At 52.0% G+C, this 20755-nt stretch overlaps 2 protein-coding genes across 2 annotated transcripts; both read left to right on the forward strand.

The window, feature by feature from the left end:
* Positions 1–242: 242 nt before the first annotated feature.
* Positions 243–10971, forward strand: LOC311425409 (olfactory receptor 14C36-like; the record flags this gene model as incomplete). Its single annotated transcript, XM_084501276.1, has 2 exons — positions 243–1165; positions 10911–10971. The coding sequence occupies 2 exons, from the start codon at positions 243–245 to the stop codon at positions 10969–10971; spliced, it is 984 nt and encodes a 327-aa protein (XP_084357402.1).
* A 4694-nt stretch (positions 10972–15665) lies between these two features.
* LOC311425410 (olfactory receptor 14C36-like) lies at positions 15666–16589 on the forward strand (the record flags this gene model as incomplete). The annotated part of the gene is made up of 1 exon (XM_084501277.1): positions 15666–16589. The coding sequence occupies one exon, from the start codon at positions 15666–15668 to the stop codon at positions 16587–16589; it is 924 nt and encodes a 307-aa protein (XP_084357403.1).
* Between the last annotated feature and the right edge of the window lie 4166 nt (positions 16590–20755).

The raw sequence follows: 20755 nt of genomic DNA on the forward strand, positions 1-20755 counted from the left end.
GTTGCTGTAGACCAGGACTGACTGCTGCAGAGCCCATAGCAGACCCCTCTGCTTGTTGCGGCAACCTCGGAACACCAACCAGAGGTAAGCCAAGCAGCTGCAGAAAGCTCTTCCTGAAATGAATGAGGCAGTATGTTTTTGTGTGGCGTTTGTTGAGACATGCAATGGATTTTAGTCAAAGTCCTTAAATTTTGCACTGTCATTTCTTCTTTTGAACAGACTCCCTTGCTCAGAGGCAGTAAATGTGTAACAGCAGCTCCATCACCGAGTTTCTCCTCCTGGCATTTGCAGACACACGGGAGCTGCAGCTCCTGCACTTCTTGCTCTTCCTGGTCTTCTACCTGGCTGCCCTCCTAGGCAATGGCCTCATCCTCACCGCTGTAGCCTATGACCACCACCTCCACACCCCCATGTACTTCTTCCTCCTCAACCTTGCCCTCCTCGACCTGGGAGGCATCTCCACATCACTCCCCAAAGCCATGGCAAATTTTCTCTGGGGCAAGAGGACCATTTCCTATGCAGGATGTGCTGCACAGGTCTTTCTCGTATTTTTTTTCTATTCATCAGAGATTTCCCTTCTCACCGTCATGGCCTATGACCGCTACATTGCCATCTGCAAGCCCCTACACTATGGGATCCTCCTGAGCAGCAGAGCCTGTGCCACCATGGCAGCAGCTGCCTGGGGCAGTGGCCTTCTTCACGCCGTGCTGCACACTGCCAGTACATTTTCATTATCCCTTGGCCGTGGCAATGCCCTGCACCAGTTCTTCTGTGAAATCCCCCAGATCCTCAAGCTCTCCTGCTCAGACTCCTACCTAAGGGAAGTTCGAATGACTACTGTCAGTGCTTTTCTTGTGTGTGGGTGCTTTGCTTTTGTGGCTCTGTCCTATGTGCAGATCTTCAGGGCCGTGCTGAGGATCCCCTCCCAGCAGGGACGGCACAAAGCCTTTTCCACGTGCCTCCCTCACCTGGCCGTGGTCTCACTGTTTCTCAGCACTGTCACGTTTGCCCACCTGAAGCCCCCCTCCATCTCCTCCCCTTCCCTCGATCTTGTTCTGGCTTTTCTGTACTTGGTGGTGCCTCCAGCGTTGAACCCCCTCATCTACAGCATGAGGAACCAGGAGCTCATGGATGCCGTGCGGAAAATTAAGACTGTGTATATTTCGTAGGTCATATCTCTCTGACTGTTTTTTCACAAATGACTCAAAAGGCTACTCTTGCTACTCCTTGGTTTGCAGCCAAGCCTGTGCTCTCTTTTTATCTTGTTGTGTTCTTCTTGTGTTTTCTATGATCTTATGCTTAATGTTTTGTTCCCAGTTTTGTTCTTAGAATATTAGACCACAAAGAAATTCTTCATTTTGCTTTTGTATTTAAACAAATTAAGGTGCCTTTCCGTCTTATATCTTTCCTCTGAGACATTTTCTTGTTCTGCACAGGCAGTGTCCGTGTGCAGAGGTGGGGGGGGCGGAAAGAGTCAGGCCCAGCAGCATGGCCAGGGAGCACCTGGGCCATGCAGAGCTGCTCTCTTGCCACTGCCACCCTCTCCTTCTGAGCCCTGCTGGTGGTGTAAGGCCTGGCTGCTCCTGGAGCTTGGTGCCAGTGCTGCTGTGTGGCTATGCTGGGACTGCAAGCAGGGCCAGGCAGTGGGCACTTGGGTGACACAGCTGGCCTCCACAACAGCATTTCCATCCTAAAAGGGCCACAACTGAAAGCTCACGTCCACTTTCAGAGCTGCTGTCAGATCCAAACGTGCCCAAGGAAGAAAATCCAAAGAGGCTCCTCGCTCTGCCAGGCCGGGCATCTCTGAGTCCCCCAGGGCTACAGAAGAGCCACTGTGGGAGGCGGTCAGTGGCAGGGCCCCCACCAGCTGGCTCTGCCCCTCACCCTGTCCAGCATGGCCCTGCAGAGAGCTCCCCCTGCCCCGGGCACCACAACCCCCTCGTTCTGCAGAACAGCACCACCAGCTGGGTTGTGGGGAGCATGGCAAAAGGCTGCAGCAATGGCCAGCCAGGCCAGCACAGCTGTGCTCACCTGAGACAGGTTCCCTGGGAGATGGGATGTCCCGGGAGAAGAGAAGGGCCTTCTCCACGTGCAGGGGAGACACGGGAACAGAAACCCTTTGCTGCTGCTGTCAGCAGGCAATTCATATGTTCATGGTGAGAGGTACAGGAGCAAACACAAAGGCCATCTGCTATCTCTAGGGGGGTCATGAAAGGCAGTGGGCAGACAGTGTCTTCAGGTCCCTTCTTTCTAGTGGAACAGCTATGGAGCAACTGCCTGAATAGCAAAGAATAGTTCAGGGGGAAGGCACCTTCAGAGACCATCTAGTCCAAAATACAAGACCTGAATGCAGCTCTGAGATGTGCTTCCTTGAACCCGCGAGCTCCCTGTGCCCTTTCTTCATGCCTTGGGACATCTCAGAAGAGGGCAGAGCAGGGCAATGCACCGCAGGGCTGAAGTGTCTCCCAGCCTCTGGCAGTGGCTGCAGGAGCCAGAGGGACACTGCAAGTACTGCAGTGCACTGCCTGTGTGTGCAAGACAGGGACTCGTGTCTCCGAAAACCATGTGTATGAGCAGTGCACGAGGCCAGCTCAGATGTGGGCATCTTACAGAGCCCTGACATTTCTCTGGCTGGGTCTCTAGAAACAACCCCCAGTGTTCCTGTGAGATTTCTCTCACACTCCTTGCACAGGTTCATTGCAAGTACCCCTCTGCCATTTCACACTACCCTGCCTTTCAGGACGAGTGCTGACAGCCAACTGGTGGCTGTTGGTGACAGACAACATGGCTTCACTAAAGACAGATGGTGGATGTCAAATCCGGTGGCCTTCCATGATGGGCTTATAGCATTGGTGCTACAACATTTGTCAGTGACATGGACAGTGTGACTGAGTGCAGTCTCAGTGAGTTTGCTGATGATGCCAACCTGGGTGGTGCAGTTGACATGTGGGAGAGAAGGGATGCCATCCATAGGGACCTGGACAGGCTTGAGCATTCGGCATGGGCACTACAGAAGCCTCCCTTGCCATACCAAGAAGGAGAACCCCCCTTGCAAAGCTGCTGTTTAACCTCACCTCTTACCCATGGCACCTCCTCCACACCACAGAGCCCAGTCTCAGCTCTCACTTTGCCACAAGCATTCTGTATGGGCACTACAGGGCCTAACTGTACTGCGTCCTGCCCTTGCTCTGCCAACCCGCTGGGCAGGGGAGAGGGTGATGACAGGAAAGAGATGCATTGGGGTGTGGAACAAGGGGCCTGGCAGAGACTAGGAGTTGAGGGAGAGGACAAGGCAAGGCAGAAAAGGCAGCACAAGTGGTGCTGTTGGTGCGGGGCCACGTTTGTGCCTGCAGGCTGAGTGGGGGCAGCAGCTGGCAGGAGGCGAGGAGAAGCCAGAAAGCACCTCCCAAGGCCACTCCTAACAGCAGAGAAAAGGCCAGGACTGAGGGGAGGGGACGAGGCTGGAAGGGCAGTGGTGAGGTCCGTGTCGCTGTGTGGCCTGGATGCCCTGCAGTAGATGTGCTGGCCAACAGGCCTTGTGAGGTCACCCAGTGCATCACAGAGCACCCCAAGGCAGCAGTGATGGCGCTGGAGAGTCAGGTGGCAGAGCCCAGTGAAGGGCTGGCTGTGGGCCCCCTCTGTTGCAGCCAGCTGATGGAGCACGGCAGGAGTAAGGCAGGCAGAGCTCATGGCCACCATGCTCATGGTTACCTTGCCACAGGCTGTGGTAGAGCTTGTGGCATAGCTGCCACAGCCCCAGCCCCTCAGAAGGCACCACAGCTGCTCCGGCAAAGGCAGATCTTGATATAGAGCCAAAAGAAAAGGAGGTCATTGATGAGTAAGTTGAACAAGACTGGACCCAGTACTTACCCCTGGGGGACACCGGTAGCTACAGGCCTCCAACAAGACTCCGCAGCACTGAGCACAACACTCTGAGCTCTGCCACCCACCCAATTATCAATCTACCTCCCTGTCCATTCATCTAGGCCACGCTTCCTGAGCTTCTCCATGAGGATCTCATGGAAAACAGTGTCAAAGCCTTTCTGAAGTCAAGATATACTACATCCAGTGCTCTCCCCTCATCTACCCAGCTAGTCATCGCAGCATAGGCTATCCAATTGCTTAAGCATGATTTCCCCTTAGGGAATCCATGCTGACTACCCCTCATCACCTTATCCTCCGCATGCTTGAACATGACCTCCATGTCCAGGATGTGTTCCAGTACCTTCCAGAATGTGCTATTCTGGTATTTCTCAGATTAACCTGTGATGTAGGTTGCAGGGTCCTAGACAAAATCAGGGAGTGTCTTTTCATACTCACCTGTTACGTCTTTTGCACATTAACAGAGCGATGATATAACAGGAGGGAACCTTCAACTACAGCTGAGCTGGGGAAAGAGCTCCTCCACCACACTCAGCACTCACAGGGGAATCCCATCAGGGCCCACGCACTTCAGGATGCCCAGTTTCTTTCTGTGGTTCCTGACCTTAGACTCATCCATCGGGGGAAGTTTTCCTTGCAGAGGACCTTGTGAAACTCTGGGATTTGGTGAATGCATCTCATTCAGTTTTCCAAGGAGAAGAGAGCCTGTCCTTCCCATCTTGTGATGTTCTGCATCAGGGTCAGAACTACCCTATATATCATAGCAAGCTTGGATCAGACCACAGAAAGAGCAACCAGGATGAAAAGAACCTGGGCACAATCAGGGATGCCATACGAGCCGGCAGTGCTAAATACAGATACGGTCCTGTCCACATTGGGATGCTCTAGGAGGAGTGTGTCCACCTAGGCAAGGGACTTACCATTTTCTGCACAGAGATGCTGCTCAAGTCTCTGACATACAGCCAAGTTGGACAAAGGAGAAGGACAAGAGGGAGGAAGACTATGAGCCTTCAGCACGAGAGACCCCCAGAGACCCCCAGAGGGACCACCAGAGACTGATACGCATGCTCCAGTAGGAGGGTTTGGATTCCGGAAACTAATTATATAACCCTATTTTTTCTAGAAGTAGTAATGACTATGTATTAGCCTAGGAGCATAAAAATCAGCTGCTTGATGTAACTGTTGTGCATCTTGGTGGAGCAGAGACTCCCAGCGCACCCTGCACTGTTTGCTTACCTCTATTCCTTTAATAAATTGTAAACTTTGATTGTAACCCTATTTGGGACTTAGCCATTTATTACAAACCGGAAGGAAAAATGGTTCTGGCATGCGACAGGCTCAGACAACCTGTGGGGAGATATCCAGGGGTACTGATAGGGCTGGAAGGCCCTGATATAACAGAGCTCTTTTTCCCCTTGGCTATGGCTTTTGTCTCTGCCATTGGGACCTATGAGATGACACATTGTGCTCCTGGCACTGGAACCATGTGGCCGTCTTGCAGCCCTGTGCAGTGGTATTGTACCGTTCTCTTTTTGTTGCCATCATGCACTCTATATCCCACTGCCCTTGAAGAGCATTGTGAGGGACAGAAGCTCTCTTCCCAGAGGCTGGGTGTCAGGCCTTGGTGTTTGCTTTAATAAAACACATCAAGTTTTCCTCCACGTCAGGGCCAGGGTAGTGAATGAGGGAGATTTCAATAGGCAGTTGATAATAAGGGAGTTTTTTCTTCAAGCGGCATTCTTTATTGATTTATTTCAATTGCCTGACCTCTCCCATTGCTATTGATCCTGAAGGTCACCTAAGGAGACCTGGTCAGCTTGGAAAAGCAGTCCCTTGAGGCCAGACACTTGGTGGGCAACCTTGCTCCTCACCCCCCCCAACCCCACCATTTCTCTCAGGAGCCACCTGGGACATGCAGAACTTCTGCTGCCATCAAACTTCTTCACTCAAGGCTGCAGCTGCTTGTTACAGCTTCTTTGCACCAATTCACATCTCTTTTCCCCACAGATCTGCCTGCACAGAAGTACTGAGAGCAATGGAGAGGGACAGGCTTCCCATGGAGAGCAATGGGAGTCTCCCAAAACAAAAAAAAAAAACATAGACATGGTCATTTAATAAGAAGAGGTGGGAACACCTGATAGGTGGGAGCGACTGGACTCACATCAGAACAGACACATGACACAGTAATGGTAGCGCAAGGAGAGGGAAGGATCAATATTTCTCATACAATTCAGACACTTCTTAGGAACTCCCCTTCTGGCATGGTGAGAAAACACTTCCATGTCATAAACAGAGCTCAAGTGTTTGAAGCGATGAATATATGCTCTTTTTTATTTGTATTATTTTTTCCTTTGTTAGAATAATTTGTTCACCTTTCAGGCAGACCTTGTTGGTCTTTTTGTAAACACCCAGTGCCATGTTCTGAGGCCCCACTGTACTGGAGGTGTTTGCCTGGGGCTGGCAGCTCAGGTGAGAGCAAAGTGGGGAAACACAGTGGATGTCTAAGGCTGGCAGGGAAACAGATGCAGACATGCAACAGCATAGGACAGCATGTTGTGACAGCATGAACACTTCAATCAGACAGCGTTGTGTGAGTCAGCATCCCCGCGTTCTGTCACTTTCCTTATCAGTTGGCACAACTGACCAGGTCTGGCTCCCATTATGGCCTCCCTTATCAGCATCCCTTGGTGCCCTGGAAAAGGTCCTTGACCAGATACCATGGAAGGAGCAGAGTCTCTGCTTCTGCATGCCCTTACACAAAACCTCCAGGAGGGTTTGGGAGCTCCTTGATGACATCTGGCTGACACAATTGACTGAGGAGCCACTGAGGTGAGCTGATCTGCAGGACCTCATACTTAGAACTCAACAGGAAGTGCACAGGGATTTTAAGGAGGTGAGAAGGTAGAGTTGAGGATGCTAAGAGAGGGGACCAAGGCAATGCAGAGGACTTGAGGTGAGCAGACTTGGGCCTCTCACTGGCTGAGGGACCTGCTTGGAGGATTTGTTTGGGATAAGGCCCTGCAGAGAGGAAGGCTGCAGGGAGCCGGTTGATGTTTGAGCATCTACTGATAGAATGGATTGCGTTGGAAGGGACCTTCAAGGTCATTCAATTCCAACACCCTGTCACAGGCAGGGATACCTTCCACCAGACTGTTTTGCTCAAAACCCCTTCCAACCTGGCCTTGAGCTCTTTCTGGGATGGGGCATCCACAGGTGGTTCTCTGGGCAACCACCCTGGTAAGGAAAGAATTTCTTCCTCATACCTAATCTAAATCTATGCTTCTTATAGTTTCAAATGACTGCTCCTTGGTCTATCATCACTCTTCAAGCTCATGAATGATCCAACCTGACACACAGGAAGTAAGTAAAGGTGGCAGGAGGCTGGCACAAATGAGAAAAGGACTCCTGACCAAATTCAACAGAAGGAGAGGGAGGCAGGTAAATGGTGGGAGCTTGCTGCCTTCCCGCATCAAAAGTTTGGTGATTCTGTACAGGAGAGACTTGTTACAGTTTATGCGTTTAGGGAATGGGAGGAGATCGTGGGGCAAGCTCCTGGCTAGACAGAGGGTCCAGGTCCAGCTGCTGAAGGGATCCATACTTTACTTGTGCCTGCATAGAATCATAGAATATTCAGAGTTGGAAGGGACCCATTAGGATGATCAAGTCCGACTCCTGACACCGCACAGGTCTACCCAAAAATTTAGACTATGTGACTAAGTGCACAGTCCAATTTCTTCGTAAATTCAGAGAGGCTTGGTGCAGTGACTGCTTCACTGGGGAGCCTGTTCCAGTGTGTGACCACCCTCCCGGTGAAGAACCTCTTCCTGATGTCCAGCCTAAGCTTCCCCTGCCTCAGCTTAACACCGTTCCCGTGGGTCCTATCACTGGTGATTAAGGAGAATAGGTCACATGTCTCTCCACTCCCCGTCACGAGGAAGTTGTAGGCTGTGTCGCGTTAAGGGGTGTAGCTGATTAACCGTTACGGGCCCGGTCGGATTCAGGGTACTGAACCAGTCGGACATTCACCAAAACCACATTAACCGTCTGGGGGTCCAGTCAGACATTCACCATCAATGCATTAACGGTCTGGGGGTCCGTTCATAGATTCACCAAAAACACATTAACCGTCTGGGGGTCTGGTTGGATTCAGAACACTGAACTATCACAGATAACCACCCTCACCCTAGTTGCACTTAATGAGAGCTATCCCAATGCAATTAAGTATGGTTTATTACAGCAACAGATAATCAGGCTCTTTTGGATTGCCGGTGATAGTGACTGTCTGCAAAAGCAAGCTAGTATGTATTTGTCGTGGTTTAACAAAGACTGGAGTGGCTGCGGGAACTGGAGCTGGAGCAGCTGCAGGAGCTGGGACTGGAGCATCTGCAGGAGCTGGGACTGGAGCATCTGCAGGAGTTGGGACTGGAGCAGCTTCAGGAACTGGAACTGGAGTGGCTGCAGGAACTGGAGCTGGAGCAGCTGCAGAAGCTGGGACTGGAGCGGCTGCAGAGTCCACCGTAGGGGTCACAGTAGCCGTTGGATCTGTCACGGGACTTGGAGTGGCCGCAGGGTCTGTCACTAAGTTGATAGCAGTATCAATGGCAGCTCGATAGGCATGAGCCAGGTCCCAGCATGTTACAATGATTTGTGTTACTTTGGAACTGCCAGAATCGCGACACCTTTTTTTCAAGCATTCTGCCGGTTTTTTAGGATTTTGCAGTTGGTCAGGGGTGAATTTCCAAAACACTGGGGGTGCCAACTGCTCTAGATGCCTGCCCATATCCTCCCATACTCCCTGCCACCCACAACTATACTGCCTCCGGGCAGATCTCCGGATGAGCTTCCTAAGTAGTTGTTTAACTTTAAGCAGAATCTGAAGCGCATTCAGGAGGCAGAACAACAAGACTATGCTGGTCTGAGTATCCCAAGGATATTCAATATCTTGGAAAGCTATTGTAACAAGCTCGGAGGATAAGAGGGTGGTGAAGGAGGAAAGAAGAGTGATCCAGGAGGATACAGGGTTGGTGAAGGAGAAAGGAAGAGTGATCAAGTAAGAAAAAATATCTTCCCCTTTCCCCTCCACAGATTGACTCCCTAATGAAAAGAGGCAACAGATATAATTGCTAATAGTTTCCAAAATACAGTTTCCAAAGTATAGAGTCGAAGATGTTACTGAGTACAAATACCAGGTTAGAGTCATGGCCAGATATTTCATCATCTCATAAGCCACTGATACAACACACAGTACCATAATGGTCTGAAACCAGGGCCCGGAGAGGATAAACAACATGACAGAGAGTACATACGGAAAATAACGTGCTATAATACTCAATTTGGAAAACAGGTGCAGCAGAGTTGAGATTAAAGCAATCAGCATTATGACAAGTGACTATTAAGCAGGTCTAATACTTATACCAATTTTAGTTTAACACACTCTGGTCGGATCTGCCGTTATCTCAACCTTTCGGGCCCCACGTTGGGCGCCAAAAAGACTGTCGTGGTTTAACCCGGCCGGCAGCTAAACACCACGCAGCCATTCGCTCACCCTCCCCCTCCCTCTCTGGGACGGGGGAGAGAAATGGAAAGTGAAGCCCGTGAGTTGAGATAAAGACAGTTTAATAAGACAGGAAAATAATAATAACAATAATAATAATAATACAATGATGATAATAGTACTACTACTACTAATATGTACAAACAAGTGATGCACAATGCAATTGCTCACCACCCGCTGACCGATGCCCAGCCTAACCCCGAGCAGTCCGGCCCCCTCCCCCGGCTAGCCACCCCCATATATTGTTTAGCATGACGTCAGATGGTATGGAATACCCCTTTGGCTAGTTTGGGTCACCTGTCCTGGGTCTGTCCCCTCACAGCTCTTACTGCACGCCCAGCCTGCCCGTTGGCAGGACAGAGCAAAAGGCTGAGATGTCCTTGGCTTGGTATAAGCACTGCTCTGCAACAATTAAAACATCGGGGTGTTATCAGCACTCTTCTCATCCTAAGCCAAAACATAGCATTCTACCAGCTACTAGGAAGAAAATTAATTCTGTTCTAACTGAAACCAGGACAGTATTAAATACATAGGTGTTATAGGTGTTATAGGTGTTACAGGTGTTACAGATGTTATAGATGTTACAGGTGTTACAGGTGTTACAGGTGTTACAGGTGCGCAGCCTAGAAATAAACGCGTTAAAAGGATCAAAAACTCTATAGAGATTTATAAGCAAGTATTCAGATCTCACCCAAAGGAGTCCCAATGGGGGGGAAGAGAGGCTCAGCCCGTCAACTGGTCCCACGAGTCAGGAGGTCCTAAGGATGTTGTATTTCCTCGGGATGGTATCTCCCCTGACAGTGGTATCTTCCCTAACATCCCCTCTCTCTTGGGCTAATTTATATTATTTTCTATCTTTTAGGTGGAGCTTGAGTGGCTCTAGTCAAGCATATCTTAGTTATGATTGGTGTAAAGTTTTCCTGTCTCCATTTAAAGTAATAGGCTCCGAGAAATTCAGGGCACATGCTCAGTGAGGGGTGTTCGCACCTTGGAGGCGGGTAGCTTTTGGGATGGAGGTGTGTTTTGGTATTATAATAATATTATAATGAGCAAAAAGTACCTAGGGTACAGCATTTGTCAAAACATGACAGGTCTTTGGCTCAGGGTGGCAAAAAGTGCAGCTTTGTGCACAAGAACAACCGAGGCCCCACCTGATTACAGAGCCTAGCCATGGTGTCTCCACTCGACTCTATGCTCTGTGCTGTTCCTTAGGGCTAGCACACCAAGTTTCCCCAGCACGATAGCATCTAAGGTTGGGAGCCTAGGGAACGCTCAGGTAATGCAGTTATGCCCTACCCTGAAAGCCTCTTCACTGCTTTACCTTTTCCTTAAAAATGTGAATATTAGTTTTATTTTCCTAGTTACTTCAGGCAATTACACCACAGGCTGCAATGAGGTCCCCCCTCAGCCTCCTCTTCTTCCAGCTGAACACGCCCAGTGACCTCAGCTGCTCCTCATATGTCTTCCCCTCTAGGCCCTTACCCATCTTCGTCACCATCTTCACCACCCTCCTCTGGATACTCTCCAACAGTTGAACGTCCTTTTTGTGCTGTGGTGCCCAGAAATACACGTAGTACTCAAGGTGAGGCCACACTAGCGCAGAGTAGAGCGGGACAATCACCTCCCTTGACCGACTAACAATGTGGTGCTTGATGCACCCGAGGATATGGTTGACCCTCCTGGCTGCCAGGGCACACTGCTGGCTCATATTCAACTTGCTGTCAACCACAACCCCCAGATCCCTCTCTGCGGGGCTGCTCTCCAGTGTCTCGTTGTCCAGTCTATACGTATAGCCAGGGTTGCCCCGTCCCAGGTGTAGGACCCGGCACTTGTTCTTGTTAATTTTCATGTGGTTGGTGATCGCCCAGCTCTCCAATCTGTCCAGATCTCTCTGCAAGGCCTTTCCACCCTTATCAGAGTCCACAACTCCTCCAAGTTTGGTGTCGTCGGCAAATTTGCTCCAAACACCTTCTAGTCCTACATCCAAATCATTTATAAAAACATTCAAGAGGACTGGCCCTAAAATGGAGCCTAAAAGGGACCCCGCTAGTGACCATCTGCCGGCCTGATGTGGCCCCATTTACCACAACCCTTTGAGCCCTGCCTGTCAGCCAATTGCTCACCTATCATTTAATGTTTTTGTTAAGTTGTATGCTGGACATTCTATCCAGTAGGATCCTATGGGAAACCGTGTCAAAAGCTTTGCTGAAGTCCAAAAAGATCACATCAGCTGGTTTCCCTTGATCGTCTAGATGGGTGATCTTATCATAAAAGGAAATGAAATTTGATAGGCAGCACCTACCCCTCATGAACCCATGTTGGCTGGGACCAATGACTGCATCGTCCCCCAGGTGCACTTCAGTAACTTCAGAGATCATCTTCTCCATAATTTTACCAGGCACTGACGTGAGACTGACAGGCCTGTAATTGCTAGGGTCTTCTTTCTTACCCTTCCTGAAACTTTGCACAACATTTGCCAGCTTCCAGTCTACAGGGACCTCTCCAGATTCCCAAGAACATTGAAAAATAATTGAGAGAGGTCTCACAATGACGTCAGCCAGCACTTTAAGCACCCTGGGATGAATCCCACCTGCACCCATGGACTTGTATGGATCCAGGTGGAGCAGCAAATCGCGCACACGTTCAGGGTGTGTTGGGAATTTGTCATTTCCACCGTCGTGGTCCTCCAGCTCATGGCACCCTGCCTGGGTCCCGAAGGCCATCATCAGGGTTGAAGACAGAGGCAAAGAAGGCATTAAATGTCTCTGCTTTGCCTATGTTGTTGTCTGTGAGGAGACCTTCCCAATCAAATAGTGGACCTATATTTACTTTGGTTCTCCTTTTTCTGTTCACATATATAAAAAAAACTTTTTTATTGTCTCCCACAGACATGGCCAGCTCCAATTCTAGTTGGGCTTTGGCCACACAAATTTTCTCCTGCAAACACAAGCAGCATCCCTGTATTCCTTCCTCATCACCTCACCTTCCTTCCAGCAGCTGTACACTTTCTTTTTTCGCCTAAGCTCCAGTAGAAGATCCCAGGTCAGCCAGGCCGGCCTTCTGCCCCACGTGCTTGACATCTGATATTTTGGAATTGCCTGATCTTGTCCTTTTAGGAGGCAGTGCTTAAAGATTGACCACACTGATGGACACAAATGCCTTCAAAAGCAGTTTCCCAGGGGACCTTGCTGACTAGTTCCCCAGCAGCCCGAAGTCTGCTTTCCCCATATCCAAGGCTGAAGTTTTGGTGGCAGTTTTCCTCCTGTCACCAAAAATTCTAAACTCAACCACTTCATGGTCACTATGACCGAAACAGCTGCCAATGCCATGTCTCCCACAAGACCCTCTCTGTTCTCCAGCAACAGATCTAGGAGGGCACTTTTCCTAGTTGGCTCCCTTAACACCTGCACCAAGAAGTTATCATCTAGGTGTTTTATTTCATTGGGTGTTTCAGAGATGGTTCTCATGGTAATTCTTGCCTGGGTAGGAAATTCCACTAAACAAGTACCTCCCTTAGTGCCTTTAGAGTCCTGACACTCCTCATGGTGTTACATAATGAGAGACACCACCGTCAGGGTGAGCCATCTGCACCCAGCCATGAACAGGTGATAAAACGGAGCTTCAGTGTGTGGGGGATTGACCTTGGGAATCTCCAGATGTCAGCCAACAGAACTCCCCTGAAGTTGGCAAGGAGAAGTGGATAGTGCTGCACATGGGGCAGAATACCTGCATCCATCAGGCAGGGTTGGACGTGAGCAGCTGAGGGAGGACCCTGAGGAGAAGGGCCTGGGTGCTACGAGGACACCATAGGAGCCAGTGGGACATGCTGACAGGGAGCAAGGCCAGCTCCTTACGGGGCTGCACTAGAGGCAGGGGGGGCCATCCAGACCAATTGAGTTATCGTCCGCCTTGACTCAGTGCTGCCATGCCTGTTTCTGGAGCAGTGTGGCCCAGGGTGCAGCTCCTGGTTTTGAAGAAATGCAGAGAAACTGGAGAGTGTGGTGGAAAGGTCTGCCAAGGTGGGCTTCGGGGCTTGAAGCACATGAGATGGAGAGGTTGAGAGACCTGGGCTCCTTTGGCCCTGTGACATGGAGGTTCCAGGAAGCAGAGAAATAGGCTGAGACTGCTTGAGGGGTGGTTTCAGACATGTAGGTGCTTTTCTTCCCAATAGGAAAGAGCATGGGAAAGAATGAATATCACAAAATGCAGCTGTGAGCACTGAGACTGAGGTGGAGGAGAAAGGTTCATTGAAGGACAGAGGTCACTCAGAGCCCCGGCTTTGTGTTTCATGGATTGCTGAGGGTAGATGGAGAGACATCAGTCAAGGCAGGAAGGTGCTCAGGGGAGAGCAACGTGGGGAAGCAGGGTGGATGCCAAAGTCCTGCAGGGAAACAGATGCAGACAGCATAGACCAGTGTGTGGTGGTTATGGTCAAGGTTCTTTTGCAAGGCTGAAAGTCCCGAACAGAAGGAACATCTTTATCTGCTGATCTTGATTCTTGTCTTTGTCAATGACACCTATGAGGAGAGAGTTTATCCTTACAGCAATAGGGTTTCAATGCCTCCTCATCCCTCTCCAGGAGCCTAGGAGATGTCCTCCTGTAGCCTTGCATTTGGCATTGCCCATTCCCACACTGCACTGACCGAGCAAGAGCCCTAAACCCCACTGGAGGAACAGGATCTCGCTTCCCCGAAGCTGGGGTTAGGGTCTGACTCTTGGATTTGATGGGACACATCGAGGATTCCTCAGCCTCAAGTCCACCTTAACTTTACCTTTGCCTCCGTGTCATCACTGCCTGCACTCTTCTGTTCTAACAAGCCCATGGGGGGGCTTTGTCAGTAATGTCCCTCGGTGGGACTCGTTACCACTGGGAGAAGCTTTGGAGTTTGCATCAGACTTTGACTATTTGAGAATTGTCTTCCATTTCCTCTCAGAGTCTGAGGCTCCTGGGCTCTGCTCCAATGCACTGGGGGCTTCAGTAAAATGCTTTGGGCTGAGCCTGTGCTACTGAGCTGGGATGGCTCATGGGGTGGAGGGAGGGAGCTCCTGGCAAGCAGGCAGCACTGCAGAGAAACAGCTCGGCCCAGGAGAAGTTCCTCTGCAAGGTGCAGCAGGGCTGGGGGCACTGCCTGCAGCTGACATGGAGAGACGAGAGAACAAGTAGAGGGGTTCATAGTAGCCTTGGGTGGGAATGGAGAGGAGAGGATACAGGGGGAGATATCTTCCCAGCTACCTCCCCACGGTAAGTCTCTGGGTGCAGGGCAATGCTGCTGCACACCCTGCCAGGCTCTCCTGGAGCTGGCACAGTCCTCAGCTGATGGGAGCTGTCAGGAGTACGCCCGGTGTTAGAGTTGAAGGGCATACAGGGCTTGTGTGCTGCAGGGTGGGCGTGTAGGGCCCAAGGGCTCCCTTCTCTTGGGGCCAGTTGCAGGCTGTGAAGTCAGGGGTTCAGGCAGGTGTGCCCAGGGTTGTGGTGCAGAGCAGGGTCCCTGCTGTGCTTTGGGGGCTGTGTGCCAGGGCAGCGCCTGGGGAGCTGTCCAGGGCCTGTGGGAAGAAGCTGTGAGTGGAAGGAGTCCCCGTGGTAGGGCAGGGCAGGGTCCTGCTACTGCCCAGAGCCTGCTGCCTGGGGCAGGCTGCTCACAGCCCCATACCTCCCCAGGGCACTTCCCAGCAGAACTGCACAACAAGAGCTACCTGAAGGGAATGCACTTTCTAATGTCTCTGCTGCCATTTGCTGATGTGGTGAGGCAGGGCAATGGTAATGGAGTAGTGGCATCTGTATTAGAGACAAGGGCTCTGCAAGCATTGCTGCAGGTCTGTGAGAAACCTCAAAATATCTCTTCACACACCTCAGCCTACAGACAGTACCAACATCACCTTTGTTGTTTCTTGAGGAATTATTTGACCTTCTCCTCATGTACTGCAACAGGGAGATGTCCCTGGCCAGTGGACTTCTCAGATCGCTCCAGGTTCCCTCCTGCCTGTTGTTGTAGACCAGCACTGACTGTTGCAGAGCCTACAGCAGAGCCCCTGCTGGTTGTGGCACTCTCAGTGCACAAACCAGACAAATGTCAAAGAGTTGCAGAAAGCTCTTCCTGAAATGAATGAGACAGTGTTTTGCTTTGTGGGTTGTTTGCTGAGATATGCAGTGGATTGTAGTCAAATAAGTCCTTAAATTTTGCACTGTCATTTCTTTGTTTTGTCAGGCTCCCTTGCCCAGAGGCAGTAAATGTGTAACAGCAGCTCCATCACCAATTTCCTCTTCCTGGCATTTGCAGACACACGGGAGCTGCAGCTCTTACAATTCTGGCTCTTCCTGGGCATCTATCTGGCTGCCCTCCTGGGCAACGGACTCATCCTCACTGCCATAGCCTGTGACCACCGCCTCCACACCCCCATGTACTTCTTCCTCCTCAACCTTGCACTCCTCGACTTGGGAGGCATCTCCGCATCTGTTCCCAAAGCCATGGACAATTTTCTCTGGGGCAAGAGGACCATTTCCTATGCAGGATGTGCTGCACAGATCTTTCTGCTACTTTTTTTCTTTTTAGCAGAGTTTTCTCTTCTTACCATCATGGCCTATGACCGCTACATTGCCATCTGCAAGCCCCTGCACTATGGGACCCTCTTGGGTAGCAGAGCCTGTGCCACGATGGCAGCAGCTGCCTGGGGCAATGGTTTTGTTCACGCTGTGCTGCACACTGCCAATACTTTTTCAATACCTTTCAAACAAAGCAATGCCCGGGATCCCTTCTGTGAAATCCCCCAGATCCTCAAGCTCTCCTGCTCAGACTCCTACATAAGGGAAGCTGTGATGTTTGTACTTTTTACTTTTCTCCTGCTGGGGTGTTTTGTTTTCATTGCTCTGTCCTATGTGCAGGTTTTCAGAGCTGTGCTGAGGATCCCCTCCCAGCAGGGACGGCACAAAGCCTTTTCCACGTGCCTCCCTCACCTGGCTGTGGTCTTCCTGTTTCTCAGCACTGTCATGTTTGCCCACCTGAAGCCCCCTTCAGTCTTTTCCCCTTCCCTGGACCTTGTGCTGGCAGTTCTGTACTCGGTGGTGCCTCCAGCATTGAACCCCCTCATCTACAGCATGAGGAACCAGGAGTTCAAGGATGTAATGTGGAAACTGATGGCTTGGTGTATTTCATAAGCCATAAGTTCACTGCATTTTTTGGACAATCACTCACAATGTTACTCATGATAGGCCAAACCTGATTTATATTGTTGTTTTGTGTTTTTTTTGTCCCAGTTTTATTAGAATTGTTGTTCATCATTAAACCTCATTATTCATTGTGCCTTGTGTACATAATCTAATTTAAACCAATTACAGTGACTCTCACTTGCTGAGGTGATTAGCTCCAGGGAAGAGGCATTCTGCAGAGGAGCGGGGGAGGGGGGGGGAGGATCAAAGTGTGCAGGGGTTTCCCTTCAGGAGTGCCCCCTCTGTAGTAGGAAGGAAGCCTCTAGGGAGTGTAAACAACCAGGAGTGTTGTGCACAGAAGAGGCAAACAGGGCATGGGGTGCTGTGTTGGGTCTGTCTGAGCTGGAGTCACCTTTTCCCTGCAGCAGCCCACACAGTGCTGTGCTCTGCACTCGTAGCTGGAACAGCACTGATACCCACTCCAGTGTTGTGTCTATTGCTGTGTTATATATGGAGTGGTAATTCGTGTCAAGAAAATGGTTGATATTAATAAAGAAGCGGGAGATTTAGGAATGTGGCCATGGGGGTTGGAAAACCCCGTGATTGAGTTGATTCAGGAGACTTCATACAGTCTCTGGTGGCTCGGGGGTGCTGGAGGTGCAGCTGTAGCCTGGTGTGGGAGTGGGGAGTGCTGGGGCTGGGGCTGCCCTGGGCACGGGACACGGCCGGGATGGCTGAAAGGAACGGGGATCAAGGTGGGGATGGGGAGTGAGCTGCGGGGTTGCCCCACTCTGCACTGACGCTTGTGGGACAGGAACGGAAAGTCCTCCAACAATCCTTTTTTCATTCGGGTAATGTCTACAGTGCCACTGAGATATACTCTGCACAAGTGTCTGTTTTTACAGTTGCACTAAGAGCATTGTTCATAGCTGGACCGCTATTTTTTTGGTCCCACCTTGGAACAAGGCTGTATTATCCCAGTCATGGGATGTGTTCAGGGTCTAACATGGGCTGAGCAACTCTCCCCTCCGATCATGCATTACTTTCACTTTCCTTTTCAGAGCAACAAGCTGCAGAGCTCAGTGAGTGTCTCAGTGCTTGTGCTAATGGCTATGCCAAGGCACAATGTAAGGGGAGGGTGGGCAGCTGGGACAGAGCACCCCAGGGCTGGCCCCTCACCCTGCCCACACATACTGGGTACCAGCCATGGGCTGTGACCAGCTCTCCCCTCTCCTTCCAGCATGGAGAAGGTTTCTGATGTCTCATAATACAGGTAGCTGTGCATTGGGTTGCCCTCTCAGGTGCTCCTCCTGCCCCTGGTGGGGCATGTTCAGGAGCCAAGAGGTGCCCCATCTCCTGCCCCGTGGGACAGCTCCTGGCCCCAAGCTGGGGAAAGCCTGCCCAGGGCTGAGCTCTGCCCCTGATGACCTGGCTCCTTCTGTCCCTGCAGTGAAATTGACCCTGGATCCGGACACCGCTCATCCCCGGCTTGTCCTGTCTCAGGACAACAGCAGTGTGAGATGGGAAAGTGAACGGCAGCAGGTGCCTGACACACCAGAGAGATTTCACTATTGGTGCTGCGTGCTGGGCCTTGAAGGGTTCAGAGAGGGGAGGCACTGCTGGTTGGTGGAGGTGGAAGGAGAGCGGCTAAAGAATTCTTGGTGGGCTGTGGGGGTGGCCAGGGCTTCTATGGAGAGAAAGAAGTGGATCAACACGAGCCCTGAAGAAGGGATCTGGGCTGTGCAGTATGATAAGGGGCAGCTCATGTCTCTCACATGGAATCGCACCCCCTTGTCCCTGTCCCCTGTCCCCACAAGGATCTGAGTCTGTCTGGACTGCACCCAGAGGCAAGTGTCTTTTATCAATGCTGACAATGCAGTCCAGATCTTCACTTTCACAGCAGCCTTCTTCAATCGTGAGAGCATCCACCCCTGGTTCTGCATGGAGACACAGGGAATTCAGTTGTGCCTGAGGGACAGCACCCCCCAGAACCCGTCCACAGCCCTGGGGCACTCTAGCACGTCTCCAGACACTCCTGCATCACCTCTCCTTGGTCCTGAAGGAGCAGCACAGGAATGAAGTGCAGTGGGGTCAAGGGCTCTCCTGTGTTCCTCCCTGCTGCTGGAGGAGGGCTTGGATGCTGCAAGCAGGGGCCAGACGCCTTGCAGCCCCTGGGCTCTGCCCTGCACGTGGCTCCTGTGCTGGGGCAAAAGCCCTGCTGGCACCCACGGGTCTCTCCCTGCCTCTGAGCCCCAGCGGGCAGCACAGGGGCTGCAGCAGCTCTCCACACTCCTCTCCCCTCTGCTTGCACTGCTTGAAGACCCCAGGGCAAGGGATGTGGTCACCATGTGCTGCTGGCCATTGCAGGCCACCTTTGCCTCCTAGTTTGGGGTTGATCTGTTCTCTGTGCCTGGTGCTGAACATGAGCAGCCTGTGGGGGCTCTTTGTTCCCTCCTCTGGAGCATATTAAGGCCCAGCAGCAGCAGGACTGTGGAAAAAAAAGTTTTGTGCAGGAAGATGGAGTCTGGCAGTGGTATTTCCTGGGTGCTTTGTGTCCTGAGGCCTTGCTGCCTGGGAAGGCGTCTTGCAGCAGACCGTCTCCTCACACGCCTTGCTCTGCAGAGCCTTCGCCGTCCTCGTAGCCCTCCCTTGGAGGCTCTCACACAGTTTCACGCTCTTCGTCTGCTGCGGTGCCCACAGCTGCACGCAGTGCTCGAGGCGAGGCCACAGCAGGCCAAGCAGTGCGGGACGATCCCTTCCCTTTTGGGTCTCATGCCATGGCCCCCACACACCTGCTCCTCTTGGTGAGACATCGTAGGAGTGTGTGAGCCTCTGCCCTGTCCCCAGAACACTGCAGAGACAACAGCGGGGCTTCTAAAGCATCTTTATTGTCTGAGATGGGGCCAACCAGTAGCCGCCGGTGCCGAGAGGTGTCCATCTGGGGGTCCTAAGATGCTGCCTGGGGAAGGGGGGGACACACAGGGGGAGTGATGGGGTGATTCGCCCCTCGCCGATGGGGACGGGGATGGGGACACCGTTACCTGTGGGATAGTTGTCAGCAAGTGGCAGCAAGGAGCCAAGACCGCCGGCCTCCGGCTGCGGTACTGCGCCTCTCCACTCACTCCAGTCCTCCAGGAGAGGCTCCTGCAGGCTGATGTGCTGCACTGAGCACATGTAGGTGTCACCTGCCACAGAGGCCACCAGCAGGGACACCTGTGGCAGGACCCGGCAGCCCTCGCAACGTAGGCTGATGACTCGTAGGCAGAGCCAGCAGGGCCCCCTCCATGGCAGTTCAAAAGCTGCCCCTGGGGAGCGCAGCGACCAGGAACGCAGTGATCCGGGAGGGCAAACAGGGCATGGCGCATCAGAAGGGAGTGGCAGGCAGTTCACGCAGTCAGGGCGAGCAGGGAGGGCAAAGCGTTCCCCCCTGGACCATACGAACAACTCCTCTAACGGCGGTCTACCGCTAGCTAGGCTGCAATGGTCTCCACCAGGCACAGTGCTCTCTCTAGCAAGTCTGTACTCACCCAGACTGACTGCCCGCTCAAAAATGCACCAGTTCAGGTCTCTGCGTGCAGGGAGCATCTGAGCCTCTTGCTGCCATCTGCAGGAGGCAGAGAGACTGTGTGTGCGTGAGGTGCGAGCAGGTGGATGACCTGGTCCGCCTGGTGGCAAAACTCAAGGAGGAGGTAGAGAGGTTGAGGGCTACCAGGGAGTGTGAGCAGGAGATAGAGTGGTGGGGCAACTCCCTGTGGGGCCTGAAGGAGAGGTACCGGGGTGAGACACCCCAAATGGGGGTGGAACCCCTCCCCTGTCGCTGTCGGGCAGAGGGAGGGGACCTAGGAGTTGAGGAGGAATGGAGACAGGTCCCTGCTCGACATCGCATGTGAAGCCACCCCCAGCCAGCCCCGCCATCCAAAACAGGTTTGAGGCCCTGGAGCTTGAGAGACCAGTACCTGAGGAAGAGGTAGAAAGTGTAGCCAGGAGGATGCCTACAGTGAGAAGGTTGACTCCACGCCTCAGGACTGCTATCCTCTTTTGATAGTCCAGGCTGGCAGTGATGACATTGAAGAGAGAAGCTTGAAGGCTAGCAAACGGGACGTTAGGGGACTGGGGCGGTTAGTGGATGAAGCGGGAGTTCAGGTGGAGCAGATCTCCACACTGCAGCCCATGGA

This window comes from Aythya ferina, assembly GCF_964211825.1.
Source record: "Aythya ferina genome assembly, chromosome: 30".
NCBI classification, from domain to species: Eukaryota; Metazoa; Chordata; class Aves; order Anseriformes; family Anatidae; genus Aythya; species Aythya ferina.